This window comes from Sprattus sprattus, assembly GCF_963457725.1.
Source record: "Sprattus sprattus genome assembly, chromosome: 13".
Taxonomy (NCBI): domain Eukaryota; kingdom Metazoa; phylum Chordata; class Actinopteri; order Clupeiformes; family Clupeidae; genus Sprattus; species Sprattus sprattus.
The window spans coordinates 13778916-13797618 of NC_137911.1; the positions used below are offsets into that span (position 1 = coordinate 13778916).

General features: G+C 42.3%; 1 protein-coding gene across 1 annotated transcript in view; it reads right to left on the reverse strand.

The window, feature by feature from the left end:
* fancm (FA complementation group M) overlaps positions 1-18703 on the reverse strand; it is a gene marked incomplete at both ends in the record, with an annotated part of 57709 nt that overhangs the window by 1001 nt on the left and 38005 nt on the right. Inside the window, 9 exons of the mRNA XM_080850766.1 lie at positions 637-928; positions 2912-3239; positions 5613-6155; positions 6784-6893; positions 7524-7683; positions 7971-8084; positions 8401-8478; positions 12040-12125; positions 13031-14798. Coding sequence (XP_080706892.1) covers positions 637-928; positions 2912-3239; positions 5613-6155; positions 6784-6893; positions 7524-7683; positions 7971-8084; positions 8401-8478; positions 12040-12125; positions 13031-14798 — 3479 coding nt within the window. The remainder of the gene's footprint in view (positions 1-636; positions 929-2911; positions 3240-5612; positions 6156-6783; positions 6894-7523; positions 7684-7970; positions 8085-8400; positions 8479-12039; positions 12126-13030; positions 14799-18703) is intronic.

Below are 18703 nucleotides of genomic sequence, written 5' to 3' on the forward strand. Positions count from 1 at the left end.
CCTGATTGTTCAAATCCTTGATTGTGATTGGCTAAAAGCCGTTGTAAAATCCAGCATTACCTTACAATTTGACCTGATTACATTCCATATTACTGCACAGCGAATGGCAAGGCATTCATATAGCGCATTTCATACCCAGTGTTCCATTTGGCAGTTGCGTTGCTTAAAGGGTTGCGTGGCAACAATTTATTTAGGAACTATAATTTTTAGTGGCGGAAGAATGACGGTTTATCATTAAACTATTGTTTCTTAAATTGAATTGTCTTTATTTATGAAACCATATCAAATATTTCTAGTAACAGGTTTAGAAAAGCAATAAGCCCCGCGAGTCCGTGCTTTGTGTGATTTTAGAACAGGTAAGGGGGTTTAAAGGCACTCCGCTTCGCGTCGTGCCTAACAACTCCCCTTACCTGTTCTAAAATCAGCGCAAAGCACGGCCTCTTGGGGCTTATTGCTTAAGTAAACAACGCCCCTATAGCTGTACTGGTGAATCGAGACACTCCTAACACCAGTGTCATGAGTTCCATTACCAAGGACACTTAACTGATAAAAATGTGTACCTCACCTTCTGACTTCTGAGGAAAATTGTCTGTTAAATGAATGGACGTAAACATGGGCCATCTTCTGACATCTTACCTGTCAACAAGCTGAGCGACGGAGTGGAAGTTGTGGCACATGTTGAGGGCGTTGATGTAGCTGACACACGGCAGCGTGAGGTAGAACTGCAGCGCCTGCTGCTGGTGACCTTTCACCTCCAGGGGCACGCCGATGGCCTCGCCTTTCCTCTGCTCCACCCGTGCCAGCTCGGCCAACAGGGCGGCGGTGTCCTCGGCCCCCCCGCTGGTCAGCAGCCTGATCCCCGCCCGCACCAGCCCCCCCAGCGTACTGTCATAGTAACGGGTGCGCTGGAAGGGTCGAGACGCCTCTCCTGTGGACAACAGGCAGGACATCAGCCTTGGTTTTCACATTTTCACTTCGATTTGATTGCATTTTCTTAGATTTACCTATTATGCTTTTAGTCAGCTACCAATGGAGAAGATGGTGAACAATTAACTATTAAACTATTATGACTAAACATTATGGCATTTTGATCTTAAAATGAGGGAAAAAATTATGTTATTAGTCATAAAATCAATCTTTAATCTGGCTTTAATTTGCCACCACTGGAGATTAGATAGTGATTATTTTCTAACTCCTATGGATGAAAGACCAGAGAACATGGCGTCTTTATATCTAAATAAGAAAACAAATGAAAAAACACAGACATTATGGTGATAGTGAATTAGTGGAGTCACGGAAGACTCTTGGCGTCTGCGTGTTGGGAAGTGGGGCGGATGAGCATGTCTTAGCCCCAGTAGCAGAGCCTTTAGCCTTTCCACGTGTGTATCCACCAAAGAGGGACAAAGCCACCTGAAGGAGTTTACAATGACAGTGCCCCCCGCCCCCCACAGGTGCTAACCTAACCTAACCTAACCTAACCGCAACCTCGCCAGCTGCTCTCTTTCTTTGCTGGTCCCTCTCAACGGTGTGATCTGCTCCGAGGGCCATAAACTACACCAAAACGAGGATTTAAAGGGTCCGTTTCTCAGACAGGGATTACGCCTAGTTACAATGGGTTAAAACTAGGATTACAATGGGTTAAAACTGATTCTCTGGTTATAAATAGCACCCTGGTCCAAGACTGGTCTTAATTCCCAGGGTCCTAATGGTATTACAGGATGGGTTTCTGTTGTAAAAATCTGAACACTTTTCCCCATCTAGGTCTTTTATGTATTCCCTGTGCTTCACCTAGGGATCTAGCTTCCGGCAAAAATAGGCGAACGACTCAAAATCAAGTCATTTGACATTACAGCCTTTGGAAAACTAAAGAAACTAACTGTCTGGGCAGTCTACAAGCCCAGCGAGCCTATCCCTTTTGGATAATGTTGTGTTTTCTGGCGAGGCACTTTGATAAAATAGAATAAGACACTGTGCTGTGGACAAACTCAGACGGATCAAACCGCACTGGACTACTGTTCCAGGACAGTTCTGACGCCTGGCTTTGTATGGTCAGTCTGTCTCTGACACATAGCACACATTCTCACAGGCTCTGTTTATTGTCGAGTTGTTTACTAATGTGGTGTCAGAAACAATAACACTCTTGCCAAAGCTGTTGTATGGATAAGGGGAAGAGAAGCAGTTCTGCATCGAGGAAAACAAAACAAAACAGCAGGACTGAATCATAGACAGTAACAACAGATGTGCTCCTGAGATCCTGAAATCCTGAACATGTTTAATAAATTGTGCTTTCAGCAGGAGAGTAGCTAAGGCACCGACTACAGCTACGTTACCAGAACTACAATTAGAGCATTACTGCTATGGAATAAGATCAGCACCAATAGTTCGGACATTATTGGTAACATAATATTCAACACACGAAAATGTCCATGAATTTGCAAGTTTCACGACTGTTTTGTGAACATAAGTCTTACTACACTTGAACTTTGTCACTAATCCCTCGTTCCGAATATCCTTCCTGGTGAAGAACCACAATCTGTGCCCTCTGCATCCATGAGTGATGCACAACTAAGTGTGGTGCAATAACGTGTTTACTGCGTGATGGTCAATTAAATACGACAGGCAGACAGAAAGATGACCCAATCTCATGTAAACAGTTTCATTTCCGATGCAACCACTCATTCAGAGCGAAAAAGACAATTTTCTCAAGAGCAATCTGAAACTTTTGTCCATGACTGTGTCTATAGGTTTATACATATAATAACTTGTACTGCAGTCTGTGTGATTTTTTTTAGCAGCCTTCATCTCTAAGACTAATTTATGTAATTATGTTAAGTGCAGAAACAACGCACTTTTGAGGTGGTTTTGCGACCATAACACAAAGCAGAGGATCAAAATCACCATGTTCTGTTACCTGGGCGTGTTCGGTCAGCCTCCAGTATGAGGCAGACCCTCTCGAACAGGCCCTGCAGGCTGTGCATCCTCTCCAGCAGCCGCTTGCGGTTCTGCGCAGCCGCCACCTCCGCCTGCGTCTGCCGCTCCACTGCCATGCGGTTGCTGACGATGAAGTCGCAGCCGTCTAGCGAGCAGACCTGCGCCGTCACGCCGTGCCGCAGACGCAGCGCTGAGATCACATCCGGCCCGCTGGATATGCAGCGGCTGTCCACCAGAACACACACCGGACCCGTTGCCAAGGGAGATGGGCCAGGGCCGTGATCCACAGAGAGGGTGAAGCTGCCAGCCTGAACATAAATTAATTTATATATATATATATATATATTTATAAAACAATTGGGTTCTAGCGCGTAATTTAGCTGTTTCTGATTGGACGAGAGACGTTCCATGCTATAGGTTATTCGTCAACATACCTACAGTTACGGGACTTTTCACAGCTAAAAATAAATCACTCCGCGATGAAACATTCGCATTGATGATAACCGTTAATTAAAAGTTTTTAAAATTCCAAAGCAAGACGTTAACAATGGAACTATTTTTTGTTGCGGAGAAACAATGGCGAAATAAACCATTTTGAATCAATAACTTCGTGTTGAAATGTTAATTTGTTGACTGTAGAATTGTTTTATAAAAGCAATATAGCACTCGTGGGAGTGGGGTAGGTAAGGGATAATCCCACGGGTGTTGTTGCCTACGCCACTCGGCCTGGCGGCCTCGGTGGCTACGGCCGAACACCACCCGTGGGATTATCCCTTACCTACCCCACTCCCACTCGTGCTATATTGCTTAAATATATATATATACAGCCGAGGAAAAAATTAAGAGACCACTTCAAAATTATCAGTTTCTCTGGTTTTACTATTTATTGGTATGTGTTAAAGTAAAATGTACATTTTAGTTTTATTCTATAACCTACTGGCAACATTCCTACCAAATTTCAAATAAAAATATTGTCATTTAGATAATTTATTTGCAGAAAAATGACAATTGGTCAAAATAGCAAAAAAGATGCAGTGTCTTCAGATCTCGAATAATGCAAAGAAAACAAGCTCATATTAATTTTTAAACTACACAATACTAATGCTTTAACTTAGGAAGAGTTCAGAAATCAATATTTGGTGGAATAACCTTGATTTAAAATCACAACTTTCATGTGTCTTGGCATGCTCTCCACCAGTCTTTCACATTGCCGTCGGGTGACTTTATGCTACTCCTGGCGCAAGAATTCAAGCAGCTCGGCTTCTTTTCATGGCTTGTGACCATCCATCTTCCTCTTGATCACATTTCAGAGTTTTTTTAATGGGATTCAGGTCTCGAAATTGGGCTGGCAATGACAGGGTCCTGATCTGGTGGTACTCCATCAACACCTTTACTGGCCTGGCTGTGTGGCATGGAGCATTACCCTGCTGGAAAAAACACTTCTCAGAGTTGGGGAACATTGTCAGAGCAAAAGGAAGCAAGTTTTTCTTCCGGGACAACGTTGTACTTTGCCTGGCTGAGGTTTGTAAAAGACCATAAGGATTGAACCAAAGCTGACTGGAGGTCCCTAAGTTCGTCTTCTCTGATGAGTCCAATTTCACAGTAGGTGCAAGACTCTGTGGCTTGTAGGCCTCTCCAGGTCTCAGTCTAACCATCAGACGACCATGTGTTGGGCAAAGCTGAAAATTGGACTCATCAGAGAAGACGAACTAGAAGACCCTCCAGTCCGCTTTGGTTCAATCCTTATGGTCTTTTACTAACCTCAGCCAGGCAAAGTACAACGTTGTCCCGGAAGAAAAACTTGCTTCCTTTTGCTCTGACAATGTTCCCCAACTCTGAGAAGTGTTTTTTCCAGCAGGGCAATGCTCCATGCCACACAGCCAGGCCAGTAAAGGTGTGGATGGAGTACCACCAGATCAGGACCCTGTCATTGCCAGCCCAATTTCGAGACCTGAATCCCATTAAAAAAACTCTGAAATGTGATCAAGAGGAAGATGGATGGTCACAAGCCATGAAAAGAAGCCGAGCTGCTTGAATTCTTGCGCCAGGAGTAGCATAAAGTCACCCGACGGCAATGTGAAAGACTGGTGGAGAGCATGCCAAGACACATGAAAGTTGTGATTTTAAATCAAGGTTATTCCACCAAATATTGATTTCTGAACTCTTCCTAAGTTAAAGCATTAGTATTGTGTAGTTTAAAAAGTAATATGAGCTTGTTTTCTTTGCATTATTCGAGATCTGAAGACACTGCATCTTTTTTGCTATTTTGACCAATTGTAATTTTTCTGCAAATAAGTGATCTAAATGACAATATTTTTATTTGAAATTTGGTAGGAATGTTGCCAGTAGGTTATAGAATAAAACTAAAATGTACATTTTACTTGAACACATACCAATAAATAGTAAAACCAGAGAAACTGATAATTTTGAAGTGGTCTCTTAATTTTTTCCGCGGCTGTATATATATAAAATCTCACAGAGGACAATTAAGATGAGGACACCACTACCAGCCACGGTCCACAGATGGAGTTGCCTCCTGACGTGTACATTTATAAATCCCTATTGTAGTAAAAGCGGTATTATTTGGTTTTCCTCACATGAACTTTTTAAAGGCTTAAGCTCAAGCTATGCCAAGATTATCACAGTTGCTTAAGATAAGTGACTGAACGATTTGCACATACTTGCGACTTGTCCCGTAGAGAGGGGGTAGAGGGCGTTGTGTCAAAGTCCAGTTCCTCTGACAGCCGGGCCTGGTTCTGAAGCCTCTGGCGGTTCCTCTGCTCCAGCGTGTTGGGCTGAGGCCTGCACCCATGTGAGCGACCCACAGCAGCAGCAGAGGACTGTGGGGGAAGCAGCGGAGCCTTAAAGACTGGCTGCTGCTTCTCTCTGGCTGCTTCAGGGCAGGCTGGGGCTGCTCGCTTCGGGGCTTCCATTGTTTTCCCACTCTTCTCTTGCTCTTCATCGCTGGAGTCTTCCATGCGCACGATCCGGGAGCGTTTGGTTTTCCCGGCAGGCTCAGGGCTCGGTTCTCTGCCCCTGGCCTGCCTGAGCTGAGCCTTGCGCCGGGTCGCATAGTTCCTCCTCCCGTCCACGTAGGAGTCTTCGCCAATCAGCTTCACCAACTCTTCCTCCTCCTCGTCTTTCTCGCTGCTCTCCATCTCCTCCACGTCACTGCCGTACACCACGAAGCTGTCCTCCCCGTACGTCTCGTCTTGCTCAGGCACCTGCCGCACAGAAGCAAGGTGACTGAGGCCACTTACAGGAAACATTGTTATCAATGCTAGCAAATTATTACTTTAAAGGCACCCAGTGCAACTTTCGAGGCTTAAAAATAAACATTCAATTTCTAGTCTTTTTTACACGTAGTAAGTTTCAATAACTCCATACCATTACATATCGACATTCAAGGAGCAAAGATGAGACGTCGTTGTGTGGTGAGAACTGATAGAAAATCGATAACAATAACAATCGCCGCCATTTTCTTTATTTTTTGTGACCCACAATAAATAAAGCAGGATTCCAGTCAATGGAAAAATGGCCTCTCCCCACCGGCGATTGTTGTTGTTCACACAACGACGTCTCATCTTTGCTCCTTGAATGTCGATATGTAATGGTAAGGAGTTATTGAAACTTACTACGTGTAAAAAAGACTAGAAATTGAATGTTTATTTTTCATTGAATGTTTATATAAAGTTGCACTGGGTGCCTTTAAAAACATTTCTTTTAAGTGTTTTCAGTGTGCAAAAAGTGTTTTCTTTTTACTTAGTCACAGCAATTGAATTAATAGTAGTATAATGTAATGTAAGTCGTTAAGATATTAAAGTTTCATTGATTTTTTCGTATAGGCCCTACCTGTGAGAAGATGTCCATGTTGTTGTTGGTGGGCTTGTACACCATTTTGAATTTTCCAGGAAGAGCCGGGCTCCTCACCGACTTCAGGTAAAAACCCTGCATCTCTGAATCTACAGAGGAAACAATCTTAGTTTAGCTTACTTCATGCACACACACACACACGTTTTAAGATGAATTTAGAATAAAGAGCGTCAGTAGGTAACGTTTTTCTCTCTGGTCATATGCAGCCTTTCGAAATGCATTAACATGTCTTAACATTAATTTGGCAACACAACCACAGAGTTTATGACTGACGACTGATCAGAAAGTATATAGTGTCTGTTAGGAGTGTGTATTTCCTCAGTCAACATACATGTTTGCAGAATCCAGTTATGCTAAAGTCATGGCTATTAGCTGATCTATCTGTCATCGAATTAGTCAAGGGTTAATAGAACTGCCCTTTCCACAATTAGGATGAGAAGGAATTTTTTAAAGTGAATTCATCTAAATACAGTTTAAAACTTGTCTTCATCCTAATTTGCCACTGGTTTAACATTGGCTTAAGTGTTTTATGATCACCCCTAGGATCATACCAAGAGGTGGTAAGAGACTATTATCTTATCGTTCAGTTCATCCTTGTGATTCTGAAGTGTTGGTTGAAGTGAAGTAAAACACCAGATATTAATAAACATCTGACGCCTTTCTGTTATATCTTCTGTTATAACAGAGGGATTCAAATTCTGATAGGCTGGTAAGGGTACCGTTGAGACCCTGAGAGAGATGGCTGTTGTCCACCACAAAGCCCTCCAGGGTCCTGTTCTGCTCTTCGCCATCTTCTTCATCGGTAGACACAGACCCATCTTCCTCTGAAAACTCTGCCTCCTCATCCAGGAACTGACACCGTCTTCTGCGCACTGTCCCCTGGAAATGTAGTCAGAGGGGATGTCAAACTGCGACTTTATTGTCATGCAACAGCTGTGATACTAATTTTTGTTGTTGTATAATCTGGTACCTGAGTGTTTTTTTCTACTACAAATCCTGCTGCATAGCTTAGTGCAACTAATGCATTTATTTTCCCAGTTTGCTGACAGTTAAGCATATCCTCTATAAAAAACAATACACAACAAACATTTTGCCTGTGGTACACAAACTATGTACCGGTATTAGAAATGACTTAATAATAAATGAGCACAGTCTCCAGGCTTCACCTTTGATGTGTGCGCTTGTTTGGTTTGTTTGCGGGCAGGTTGGGCTCTGGGCTGTTTGAAGGACGAGTCCTTGAAGTCATTATCAGACAAAGCCTCCACATCACTCTCCTCCGACTGCAAACAACAGGACGAGCAACAAGGATTCCAATCTTTATTAAACACACATCGTATCAGTGATCATAAATACCTTACTAACCATCTGACTTAAGAGGTCACCAGTCTTTGTGACAACTATGAGTAAAATAATGCACTGATCTATAAATTGCTTCAAACGGCAAACGTGACAGTGAGTAGATTAGTTCCTGCATTGTCAAATACACTTTGCCAGACACCCATGTGATTAAGGAATGAAGCTAACCCCAAAGGCATGTCATATTTGAATTAGGCACAATCTGATTCCATATGAAATAATGTAGGTTACCACTCTTACCATGAGATTGCGAGGGGCAACAACACGCTTTCGGGTTACTTGCACAGGGGAGTCCACATCGCTTAAGACCCTTGACTGCTGAGAGGACACAGACGACAACAAGTCAGTGGCAATGGGGTTAATCAGTGAGTGGGTTAACAATGGTGGGATGCATTTATGACAGGATTATTCAATTCAATTTGATTGATTTATATAGCGACATTGACAATAGAGACTAGCACTTTAAAGAGCCCAAGGCCTTAACATTATGGTACTTTCTATAGAACCACTGACTTGCTAACCTAGCCTCTTTCCTTGTCTCCCTCCATATTCTCCCTTTATCTAAAGTTGATGATCAGACAAATCTCAAACACAGACTCATCCCACACACCACAGCAGCAGCAGCACAGTCTTCCCCACTAACCACCTCACAGCCTTTTCCTTCTAAAAGAGAACAAACCCTCCAAACAAACAGAGAATCAGACCAAAAGATCCTTTAGAAACAAGGACTCTAAACAGATAATCAGACCAAAAGATCCTTTAGAAACAAGGACTCGGAGTTTTCCACTGAACCCATCTAAAACAGTGGGGGAGCGTGTTTTCCGATAAGCAAAGCTGGAGGATACTAGCTGCACTCTGCCCGCCTATTGCTCCCCGGCCCAGCTTCCCTGGGATTAGTGAAGGGTAAGTGAATGTGAATCTGGTCATACCAGGGCAGCATGATGGGACCACGGAGTGCAAAATGAAAACTAGAAAATGCATTTCCTGAAGGAAATACCAGTGCATGAAATGCAAAAGTTAGGAAAGGAAGAAGAAAAGAAAGAAGAGTGAAAGAAGGAAAGAAGAAAGGAAAGAAGAGTGGAAGAAGGAAAGAAGAAAGGAAAGAAGAGTGAAGAAAGGAGAGAAGAGAGGAAGAAGGAAAGAAGAAAAGAAAGAAGAGTGAAGAAAGGAAAGAAGAGTGAAAGAAGGAAAAAATTGTTGAAGAAGGAAAGAAGAAAGGAAAGAAGAGTGAAAGAAGGAAAGAAGAAAGGAGAGTGAAGAAAGGAAAGAAAAGTGAAAGAAGGAAAGAAGAGTGGAAGAAGGAAAGAAGAAAGGAAAGAAGAATGGAAGAAGGAAATATTGAAAAAGGGAGATAAAAATGGAGTGAAGAAGAGAGATTGAGTGTGAGAGAAAGTAGACTGAGAGGGATAGAGAGAAAGATGGAGAGATGGAGAGAAAAAAAAGTAGAGAATGGAAGGTGTCTTAATGTTCCTATACAGTTAAATTGAGAGGGACAGAGAAGAGGTTCCTTGGATTTGGCGCAGGTGTCAGTGAAGCACAGGTGCAAGCCAGTTTAAAGACCCTATTATGATGTCATAATGGCCCAATGTAAGTCAATGGGAAAATTTAGATTCGTTTTTATTTAATATCTAAAAAGTATAAAGTTTAGAAAAGTGAAAAATACATAGCATAAGTGTCCTTTACAAGACCTACGCGACAAAGTTTGAATGAAGTTTCTACGTTAAGCGGTTCGGGCTGAATTAATCGCAGAAAAAGGTGAGAAGAATAACTAGAAAATGCATTTCCTGAAGGAAATACCAGTGCATGAAATGCAAAAGTTAGGAAAGGAAGAAGAAAAGAAAGAAGAGTGAAAGAAGGAAAGAAGAAAGGAAAGAAGAGTGGAAGAAGGAAAGAAGAAAGGATAGAAGAGTGAAGAAAGGAGAGAAGAGAGGATGAAGGAAAGAAGAGTGAAAGAAAGAAAGAAGAAAAGAAAGAAGAGTGAAGAAAGGAAAGAAGAGTGGAAGAAGAAAAGAAAGAAGAGTGAATAAAGGAAAGAAGAGTGAAAGAAGGAAATAATAGTTGAAGAAGGAAAGAAGAAAAGGAAAGAAGAGTGAAAGAAGGAAAGAAGAAAGAAGAGTGGAAGAAGGAAAGAAGAGTGAAAGAGAAAAAGAGAGTGAAAATATTGAAAAAAGGAGATAAAAATGGAGTGAAGAAGAGAGATTGAGTGTGAGAGAAAGTAGACTGAGAGGGATAGAGAGAAAGATGGAGAGAAAAAAAGTAGAGAATGGAAGGTGTCTTAATGTTCCTAGTTACAGTTAAATTGAGAGGGACAGAGAAGAGGTTCCTTTGATTTGGCGCAGCTGTCAGTGAAGCACAGGTGCAAGCCAGTTTAAAGACCCTATTATGATGTCATAATGGCCCAATGTAAGTCAATGGGAAAATTTCGATTAGTTTTTATTTAATATCTTAAAAAGTATAGTTTAGAAAAGTGAAAAATACATAGCATAAGTGTCCTTTACAAGACCTACGCGACAAAGTTTGAATGAAGTTTCTACGTTAAGCGGTTCGGGCTGAATTAATCGCAGAAAAAGGTAAGAAGAATAAGAAGAAGAAAATGCCAAGGAATAACAATACAGGGCATTTCATGCACTGTAATAACTAGAAAATGTATTTCCTGAAGGAAATACCAGTGCATGAAATGCAAAAGTTAGGAAAGGAAGAAGAAAAGAAAGAAGAGTGAAAGAAGGAAATAAGAAAGGAAAGAAGAGTGGGAGAAGGAAAGAAGAAAGGAAAGAAGAGTGAAGAAAGGAGAGAAGAGAGGATGAAGGAAAGAAGAGTGAAAGAAGGAAAGAAGAAAATAAAGAAGAGTGAAGAAAGGAAAGAAGAGTGGAAGAAGAAAAGAAACAAGAGTGAAGAAAGGAAAGAAGAGTGAAAGAAGGAAATAATAGTTGAAGAAGGAAAGAAGAAAGGAAAGAAGAGTGAAAGAAGGAAAGAAGAAAGGAGAGTGAAGAAAGGAAAGAAAAGTGAAAGAAGGAAAGAAGAGTGGAAGAAGGAAAGAAGAAAGGAAAGAAGAGTGGAAGAAGGAAAGAAGAGTGGAAGAGAAAAAGAGAGTGAAAATATTGAAAAAAGGAGATAAAAATGGAGTGAAGAAGAGAGATTGAGTGTGAGAAAAAGTAGACTGAGAGGGATAGAGAGAAAGATGGAGAGATGGAGAGAAAAAAAAGTAGAGAATGGAAGGTGTCTTAATGTTCCTATACAGTTAAATTGAGAGGGACAGAGAAGAGGTTCCTTTGATTTGGTGCAGCTGTCAGTGAAGCACAGGTGCAAGCCAGTTTAAAGACCCTATTATGATGTCATAATGGCCCAATGTAAGTCAATGGGAAAATTTAGATTAGTTTTTATTTAATATCTTAAAAAGTATAAAGTTTAGAAAAGTGAAAAATACATAGCATAAGTGTCCTTTACAAGACCTACGCAACAAAGTTTGAATGAAGTTTCTACGTTAAGCGGTTCGGGCTGAATTAATCGCAAAAAAAGGTAACAAGAATAAGAAGAAGAAGAAGAAGCCTAGGAATAACAATACAGGGCATTTCATGCACTGTAATAATAAGAAGAAGAAGCCTAGGAATAACAATACAGGGCATTTCATGCACTGTAATTAGGATTCCGGGCGGCACAGTGACTGACAGTGCTTTATCATCACGGTGGGACAGTAGATAGGAAACTCTATAAGATCTCCAGGGCAGGCCCCAGAGAGCCAGGCTGATTAGTGTAGGTGGAGCTGAGGTGAATGTTAAAGAGGGCATGTGTGTGTGTGTGTGTGTGTGTGTGTGCGTGTGTGTGTGTGTGTGTGTGTGTGTGTGTGTGGTGTGTGTGTGTGTGTAAGAGGAGGGTACACACTTCTGGGGAAGAGAGAGGATTGAGTTGGCCCTGGCGCCTGCACTTCCGTACGACGACATCATCCTCACTGTCACTGGCAGGGTGCTCTGAGAAGGATGCCAAGACAGAGATGTAAATAGTATAAATTATATTCACATTTGCTGACACATATGCACAAGTGAGCATACACACACACACACACACTGAATCACGGAATATGCATAAAACACCCAGACATGCTCACATAAGCAGGGAGACATCATTACACAGTAACACACAAAAGGCAGACAGAGATGTAACCTAACACAAAAGGAGGCATGGAGGTCAGTACGGAAGAGGAGCTCTTGTCAGGAAAGGAACACGCTGAAAAAAACACGCAAAATCAATGTTTTTTTTCTTATTTTTTTTCTGTCAGTTTCACCAAACCAATTTGTGAAAATAGGGCAGCAGGAATGCCTAAAAAAAACTGTCCTTGGCCTTTGCCTTGTTAAGAAAAAAGAAAAAAGAAAAAAAAAACATTGATTTTTTTTCATGTGGATATGAATAGAAGATGGCAAAGCATTTATGGAGGCTAAGTGTGCTTCTTCTTCTCAGGCTGTAAAGATTGGTCTGTAACCGTTACAATTTCCGGAAATGTGACTGAAAAATCACACGTAGTTAGCCTGCTTTAAAAAAATCTAGGTCACCAACATAAAAACCTCAACTTTATTGGATTAAGGGATTAGATTAGTTCTGAGCTAAAGAACAATTTGGTCAAAAGTCCTGAGTGGCTTGTTAATAGAAAGTGTGAGTATCCTTTCATCTCATGCTAGTGTTTCATCTCTAATTTCCAAAGCCTGTTAGACTGTTAGACGTTCCAACACCTCGCAAATTAGATGCTTCTACAAGCCATAAACCTTGATGTACTTGGCCTTGATATCATTTCAATTAAAGCCTACTCAATCTGCTAGGTCCCTGATTTAACAATATGAGAACAAAAGAATACAAGAGACTTCAAAAATGTCCATCTAACCTGGTTGAGGGAAGTGGACAGAATGATCTACCGAGAGTGTTGCTTTTTGGAGCAAAGACTTCCTGGTAGTTATCCACCGGCTCTCTCTCTGAGGGGTGTCCAGGCTCCAGTTTGTAGCAGCAGCCTCTTGTTGTCTGTCTCGTGAAACTTGTGTGTAATGAGATGGTGTGGAGGTCTTAGATCTGATGGCTAATCTCTGTTGTAGAGTGAGACTGGGTGAGAGGAGAGAGTTTTCTTTGGCACTCAGAGCTGAAGTCTCGCCTGCCTGCTTGAGACGACTACTTGGGGTGGAGGCGCCGATGCTGTGACCATGTTTGTGTGATGTGTTTTCTGTTTGCTTATGCTCAGGCTTGCCAAGAGCTGGAGCAGACTGCGGGTCGTCCCTGAATTCATCCTCATCCTCATCTTCAATACTATATCCAAGATCAAAGTTCACAGAGAAGAAGTCCTGTGAGAGATCAAAATGTTCCGAGTTCTGGACAGGTTTCTGCTGGGCGCTATGTGATGTGGTGTTGACATGGCACATTCGTGATGAGTCTGCTGGGGCCTTGAAAACTGTCTCTGCTGCGTTTTTATCAGGTTCCGTCTCGTCTTTGACCTCCACCAATTCACTGCCTGTATGGTTGGAAAGGTTCTTAACAGGGGTCTGTATGTCTGGCAAACTGACTTGAAGAAAAGCTTCATCGTCGCCAAATAGGTCAACACTCTCATTCAGGATGCTGTGCTGAAGTTGGCCCTTCAGGCCTGCCTGTTCCAGGGCCTGAGCAGGTTTGATGTTATCTTCAACTTCGGGCTCCATGTTGATGTCCCCGAAGACCTCATCCCATGATGGGCTGTTTGTCATTTCATGCAAGCCTTCAGTGGCCTTCATTGGTACATGTGTTATATGGGAGCTTTCTTTTCCATTGGGAAAACCTGCAGACATTTCTTTACCAACATTTTTCACAGAATCTCCTTCCAACCATTGATCTTCGTCATCATCATCATTGTTTTCCTCTAAACAGAAATTGATCTGGAATGGGTCATCTTCATGTAGCAGATCTGATTGGACCTCCTTTGATTCTCTGGTTGTTTCATGATTGGAAGAGGCAACAGTCTGAGATAAATCCAGATCAACAATAAGGGGTGGGGATTTGGAAAGAAACTGTTTGACATTTTCTAGAATCAATATTAAGCTTGGTGAGGATTCTCTTAAGGGCTTGAGTCTAGAGTTCTTGCACCCCTTTGGTAAATAAAACAGTTCCTCAAATACTGAGTTCTGCTCTTCTGCCAGTTCATCACGATGTGAGCTTGATTGAGTTATTGGCTGCTCATCCTCTGTGCCATCCAGGACACCAATACTCATCTTAAACTCTGCCCCTAATGGCTTTTTTGTTGGGCTTCCATCTTCGTCACTGTGCATGATGCAGTCAAAATCCATGTTGATCAGTGGGTCGACACTGACGGTGGAACGCTGACTCTGGTTCTCAAAGCCTCTATTGTTATGTCTGGAATCAGGAACTGTCTCAGGGGGAACTTTATCCTTGATTATAGTCCAGGGACTCTCAAGTGCCACCTTTGTTTTTTTCTTGTCCACAATGTCATCATCTAACTCCTCTGAAAAAGTCGAGGTATGGGAGGATTTAGTTTTTTTTCTTGATTTTGAGGGGCACAGTTTGGGGTCCTTTTGTCTTCTGGTGTTCTTTTCCCAGCGGTTATCGTCCTGGAAGCCAGCAATGTCCTCTTTGTGGAGATACGGCATCAACTCTGCCTCATAACTGCACTCACCCTGTTAAAGACACAAAGACAATAGCAGCATTTGAAGACTAGATTCTATATTTCATCCAAACCCAGATGTAATTAAACCAGCAACAAAATATGACACAATGAGGTCTAAGATTTAAGGATTTGTGATATTAAAGTTTGCTTTGGATAATCTCTCTTAAGCTCTGCAGCCTTCAGCATTAGCCAAAAAAAAAATCAGAAAACATCACCAAGGTGTGTTCAGTGTAGTGGAAGGACTACTGTACTGCTGGGCCTTGGTGGAAGAGTATTATAAAATCCTATTAGGACCCCATGCCAGCAAGCACCACTAAGAGGTGAGATGTACAGCAGCAGGTCGTCTTAGCGAGTTCACCAAAGACCTCGCAACACTTAAATAGCCATTTGTGCTTGAAGAAGCACAAGGCAGGGGTCTTTCAGACAGGTGTTTTCTAGGACAGAACAAATTGGCACCTCCATTGAGGAACACAGTAGACTGAACACCCACTGAGTCCCAATACAGCTCTAAAAAGGTTGACTGCACATTCTGATCTCTCAGCAGGGCCTAATGCTTATTTTGCTTTCCCAACCTATTTCCTGTGTAACCAGTGTTACAAGGGAGTGGGTGCATTAGTTGCACATGTGTTTACACAACCAATCCGATTTTTCCAGGTCACTTGGTGGTTTTCTTGATGAAAACTGGGGCTGTGATACAACTGTTGATTGAAAAATATAATAAAATAAGATGAGATGAGTTTGTGAAACAAATATTAAACCTGGCATTTCTCAAGGTTGTAGTCAATATAACTTCGGCATATTTAAGTTTAACTTAAGCTAATAATTCTCCTGCCATCCGATAGTAGAGGTTTACAATAGTTGCTTTGGGTTTTACCAAACATACTAACATTAAAAGCCAAATTCATGATAAATGCTGTTTTGATTTGTGGTGAGCTGCATTGTCAATCCGCCGGCTCACATTGAAAGTGCGCAGGGAGTTGGAAGCACAAAGGCTGCCCAGTGACGTGGGAGTCACTTTCCATGATGATACTGGGGCCCTCTAGTGCTCGTGTAAAATAAATAAAAACAAATTCAATCAGCAAGTTTTCTTTCCCTTTTTCTAGCTGAAGAGGGTTGGACCAGACCACATCAGAGGGATGCAAGTTAGAGTTGACTTCTCCTCATCCTCAGCTACTGTCTAGCAGCTGCCTGGCCCCCTCTCTCTCTATATATCCATTAATTTCTCTCTCTCTCTCTCTCACTATAGTGTGTACATTGCCAGTGCACAACAGATGCATTGCATCTACTCATCTGCTTGACTGTAATGCTTTACCAACCTCTATATATCTTGCCCCCCCCTCTAACCCCCCTCTTTCTCACTCTCTCTTTTTCCCGCTCACCCATCTCTCAATCTCTCTCACTCTTTCCCTCTCACCTCTCTCTCCCTCTCTCCCTCTGCGGGCTGCTTGCGTGCACATCGAGGCCGCCCCGGGTTGGCCTACTTCGAGCTTCCCCGGGTTATGTAATTGTTCTGAGAAGTCTTATATAAGCAGAGGAGCCAGCCTGCCCTGATGCCTCCCATCATGAAGGCAGAAGCAGGGAAACATGAAAAAAAAAAAATAAGCGAACACTGAACACCTCTGGATGGACAGAGACAGGCTTCAGTTGATATCTCTCTCTAAAACACACACACTCTCTCTCTCTGTCTCTCTCTAAAACACACAAACCCACACTCTCTCTCTCACTCTCACTCCCTGTAAAACACACACACACACACACACAAACACACACACACACACACACAACACACACACACACACACACACACACACACACACACACACACACACACACACACACACACACACACACACACACACACACACACACACACACACACACACACACACACACACACACACACTTTCTCTCTCTCTCTCTCTCTCTCTAAAACACACACTCTCTCTTTCTCCCTCTTTCTCCCCTCCCCTCCTCTCCCACTCACTCCTTCTCATTAGTTCTGCATTGCGCCACAATCATTTTCCTCCCAAGAATCTGCATCTCTGTATTTTTTTCTCTTTGGCCGGCTGTCAGTTGAAAAAAAAAAAATACTCCAACAATTGAGGCCATGCGACTAAGCCCCCTCTAACGTCATCCTATAGGGAGTGAGCTGAGCCTGTGGCTGACTGGCAAAGAGCATGAAGGTAATAGCATTGGGGTGAACCTGAAACAAAGCACCAATAAAAAGGTCGCAGACTCAGCAATGAACCACTGACGTGAAAAGAGACTGACTGTAAATCTCTCTCTCTCTCACACGCATACACACACACACACACACACACACAAATAGAGATACACAACCCCAAACAAAAGATTTAGCTGGCGAAAACACAGACAGACACATATACACAGTCACACGCACATACAAACTGATGAGACTGTTAAAGTAATACTGCCTAAACCGTCTCTCTCTCTCTCTCTCTCTCTCTCTCTCTCTCACACACACACACAAACACACAGCGTCTGCCCTCTCCATGTGGTGACACACAAAACATTATCTATAGAAGTGTACAATAACATAATACGTTTAATTTGACCTAGATGTGACAATTTATCAAATTCCAAAACTTTCAATGAATTTACTGATTGGATAACTTCAAGGCCAAGAAAATTGGATTATAAAATTCCATGACCCTGGATCTATCTGATGAGATGCCTGACATTGGGAGAGGCCCAGGTAGCACAGCTCTTTTCCCATCAACCATAAGAGAGTGCATAAGAGTGCCTAGTGCTGTCACCCTTAGTGACGGAGGTGAAATGCCTGATGGATTGGCATTGCATGGCATGCATTTACCCACAGACGGCCATAAGGACGGTAGATTCCAGTCCTCATATGCTGAGATGATAAAATCCCAACCTCTCCAACACTATTGCTCTATCCATGGCACTACAGGAGTAGTGTGCTGAAACTGGACACGGCGCATTTAACAATAAAACACCAAACCATACAGGAACAGTTACAAAAGACAACATCAATGATCCGTTCAAAGGTATGCCACTATCAGAGAGTTTATTTCTCCAGTAACACCTCATATCCAAGAATGTATTTTCCCACATGAGGTGACCTGGCTCTTCTGTGGCTTTAGAAAAAGCTTACTCTGCAGGGAAAATTCCTCCAAATCTGAACCTCTCCACTGGTGATACACACAAGCCTTTTCTTCAATGCCATCCTAATCCTCAGCCTCAATCTGGAATTTGGCAGTTTTGGAGGGAGCCTTACCCTCAGAAGAATTCAGCTGCAGGTTGAGAAACACCTCACTCAAAGTAAAAACACACCTCTCTTTTGAGTTATGGAGATAGAACCGTCCTGGCAACATACTTTTTAAAGTTTGTTGGAAAATCATACCAGATTATTCAAACATCCTACAATACAAAAATCACTGATTAAGCATGTCTAATCGGGGATTACCACCGACCCAATAGAACCCAAACATGGATGTTGCTGGTTTTTGCCATATGTTGAGGCAATGTGAATTAGCCTTGAATCTAGCTCAAGACTGAATGCTAATCAGACAAGGGAGCAGGGCTCTGTGACTCTCTTACCATCACTGAAAAGGAAATTCACCCCCAGTAAATTATCATCTCTTTCTACATCTTTAATTACAACCCTCTCTCTGCTCCAGTAAATGAGGCTAGCATTGTCCACAGAGCTCCCAGGTGATCAAATTGCCAGTTTCCGGGGTCATTTGATTATGGAGGGTTGATTGGAGAACACCCTACCTTCGCCTACAGGACTAAGCCCACAAAAGACACGCTTGACTGTCTCCATGACAACAAATCCAGTCAATATAGAAATCCAATACTAGATTCTTGTGGCTTCACTTGGCGAAATGATAGAATAAAGGTTTGGTGGAAAGAAAATCTAAGGACAGAAGA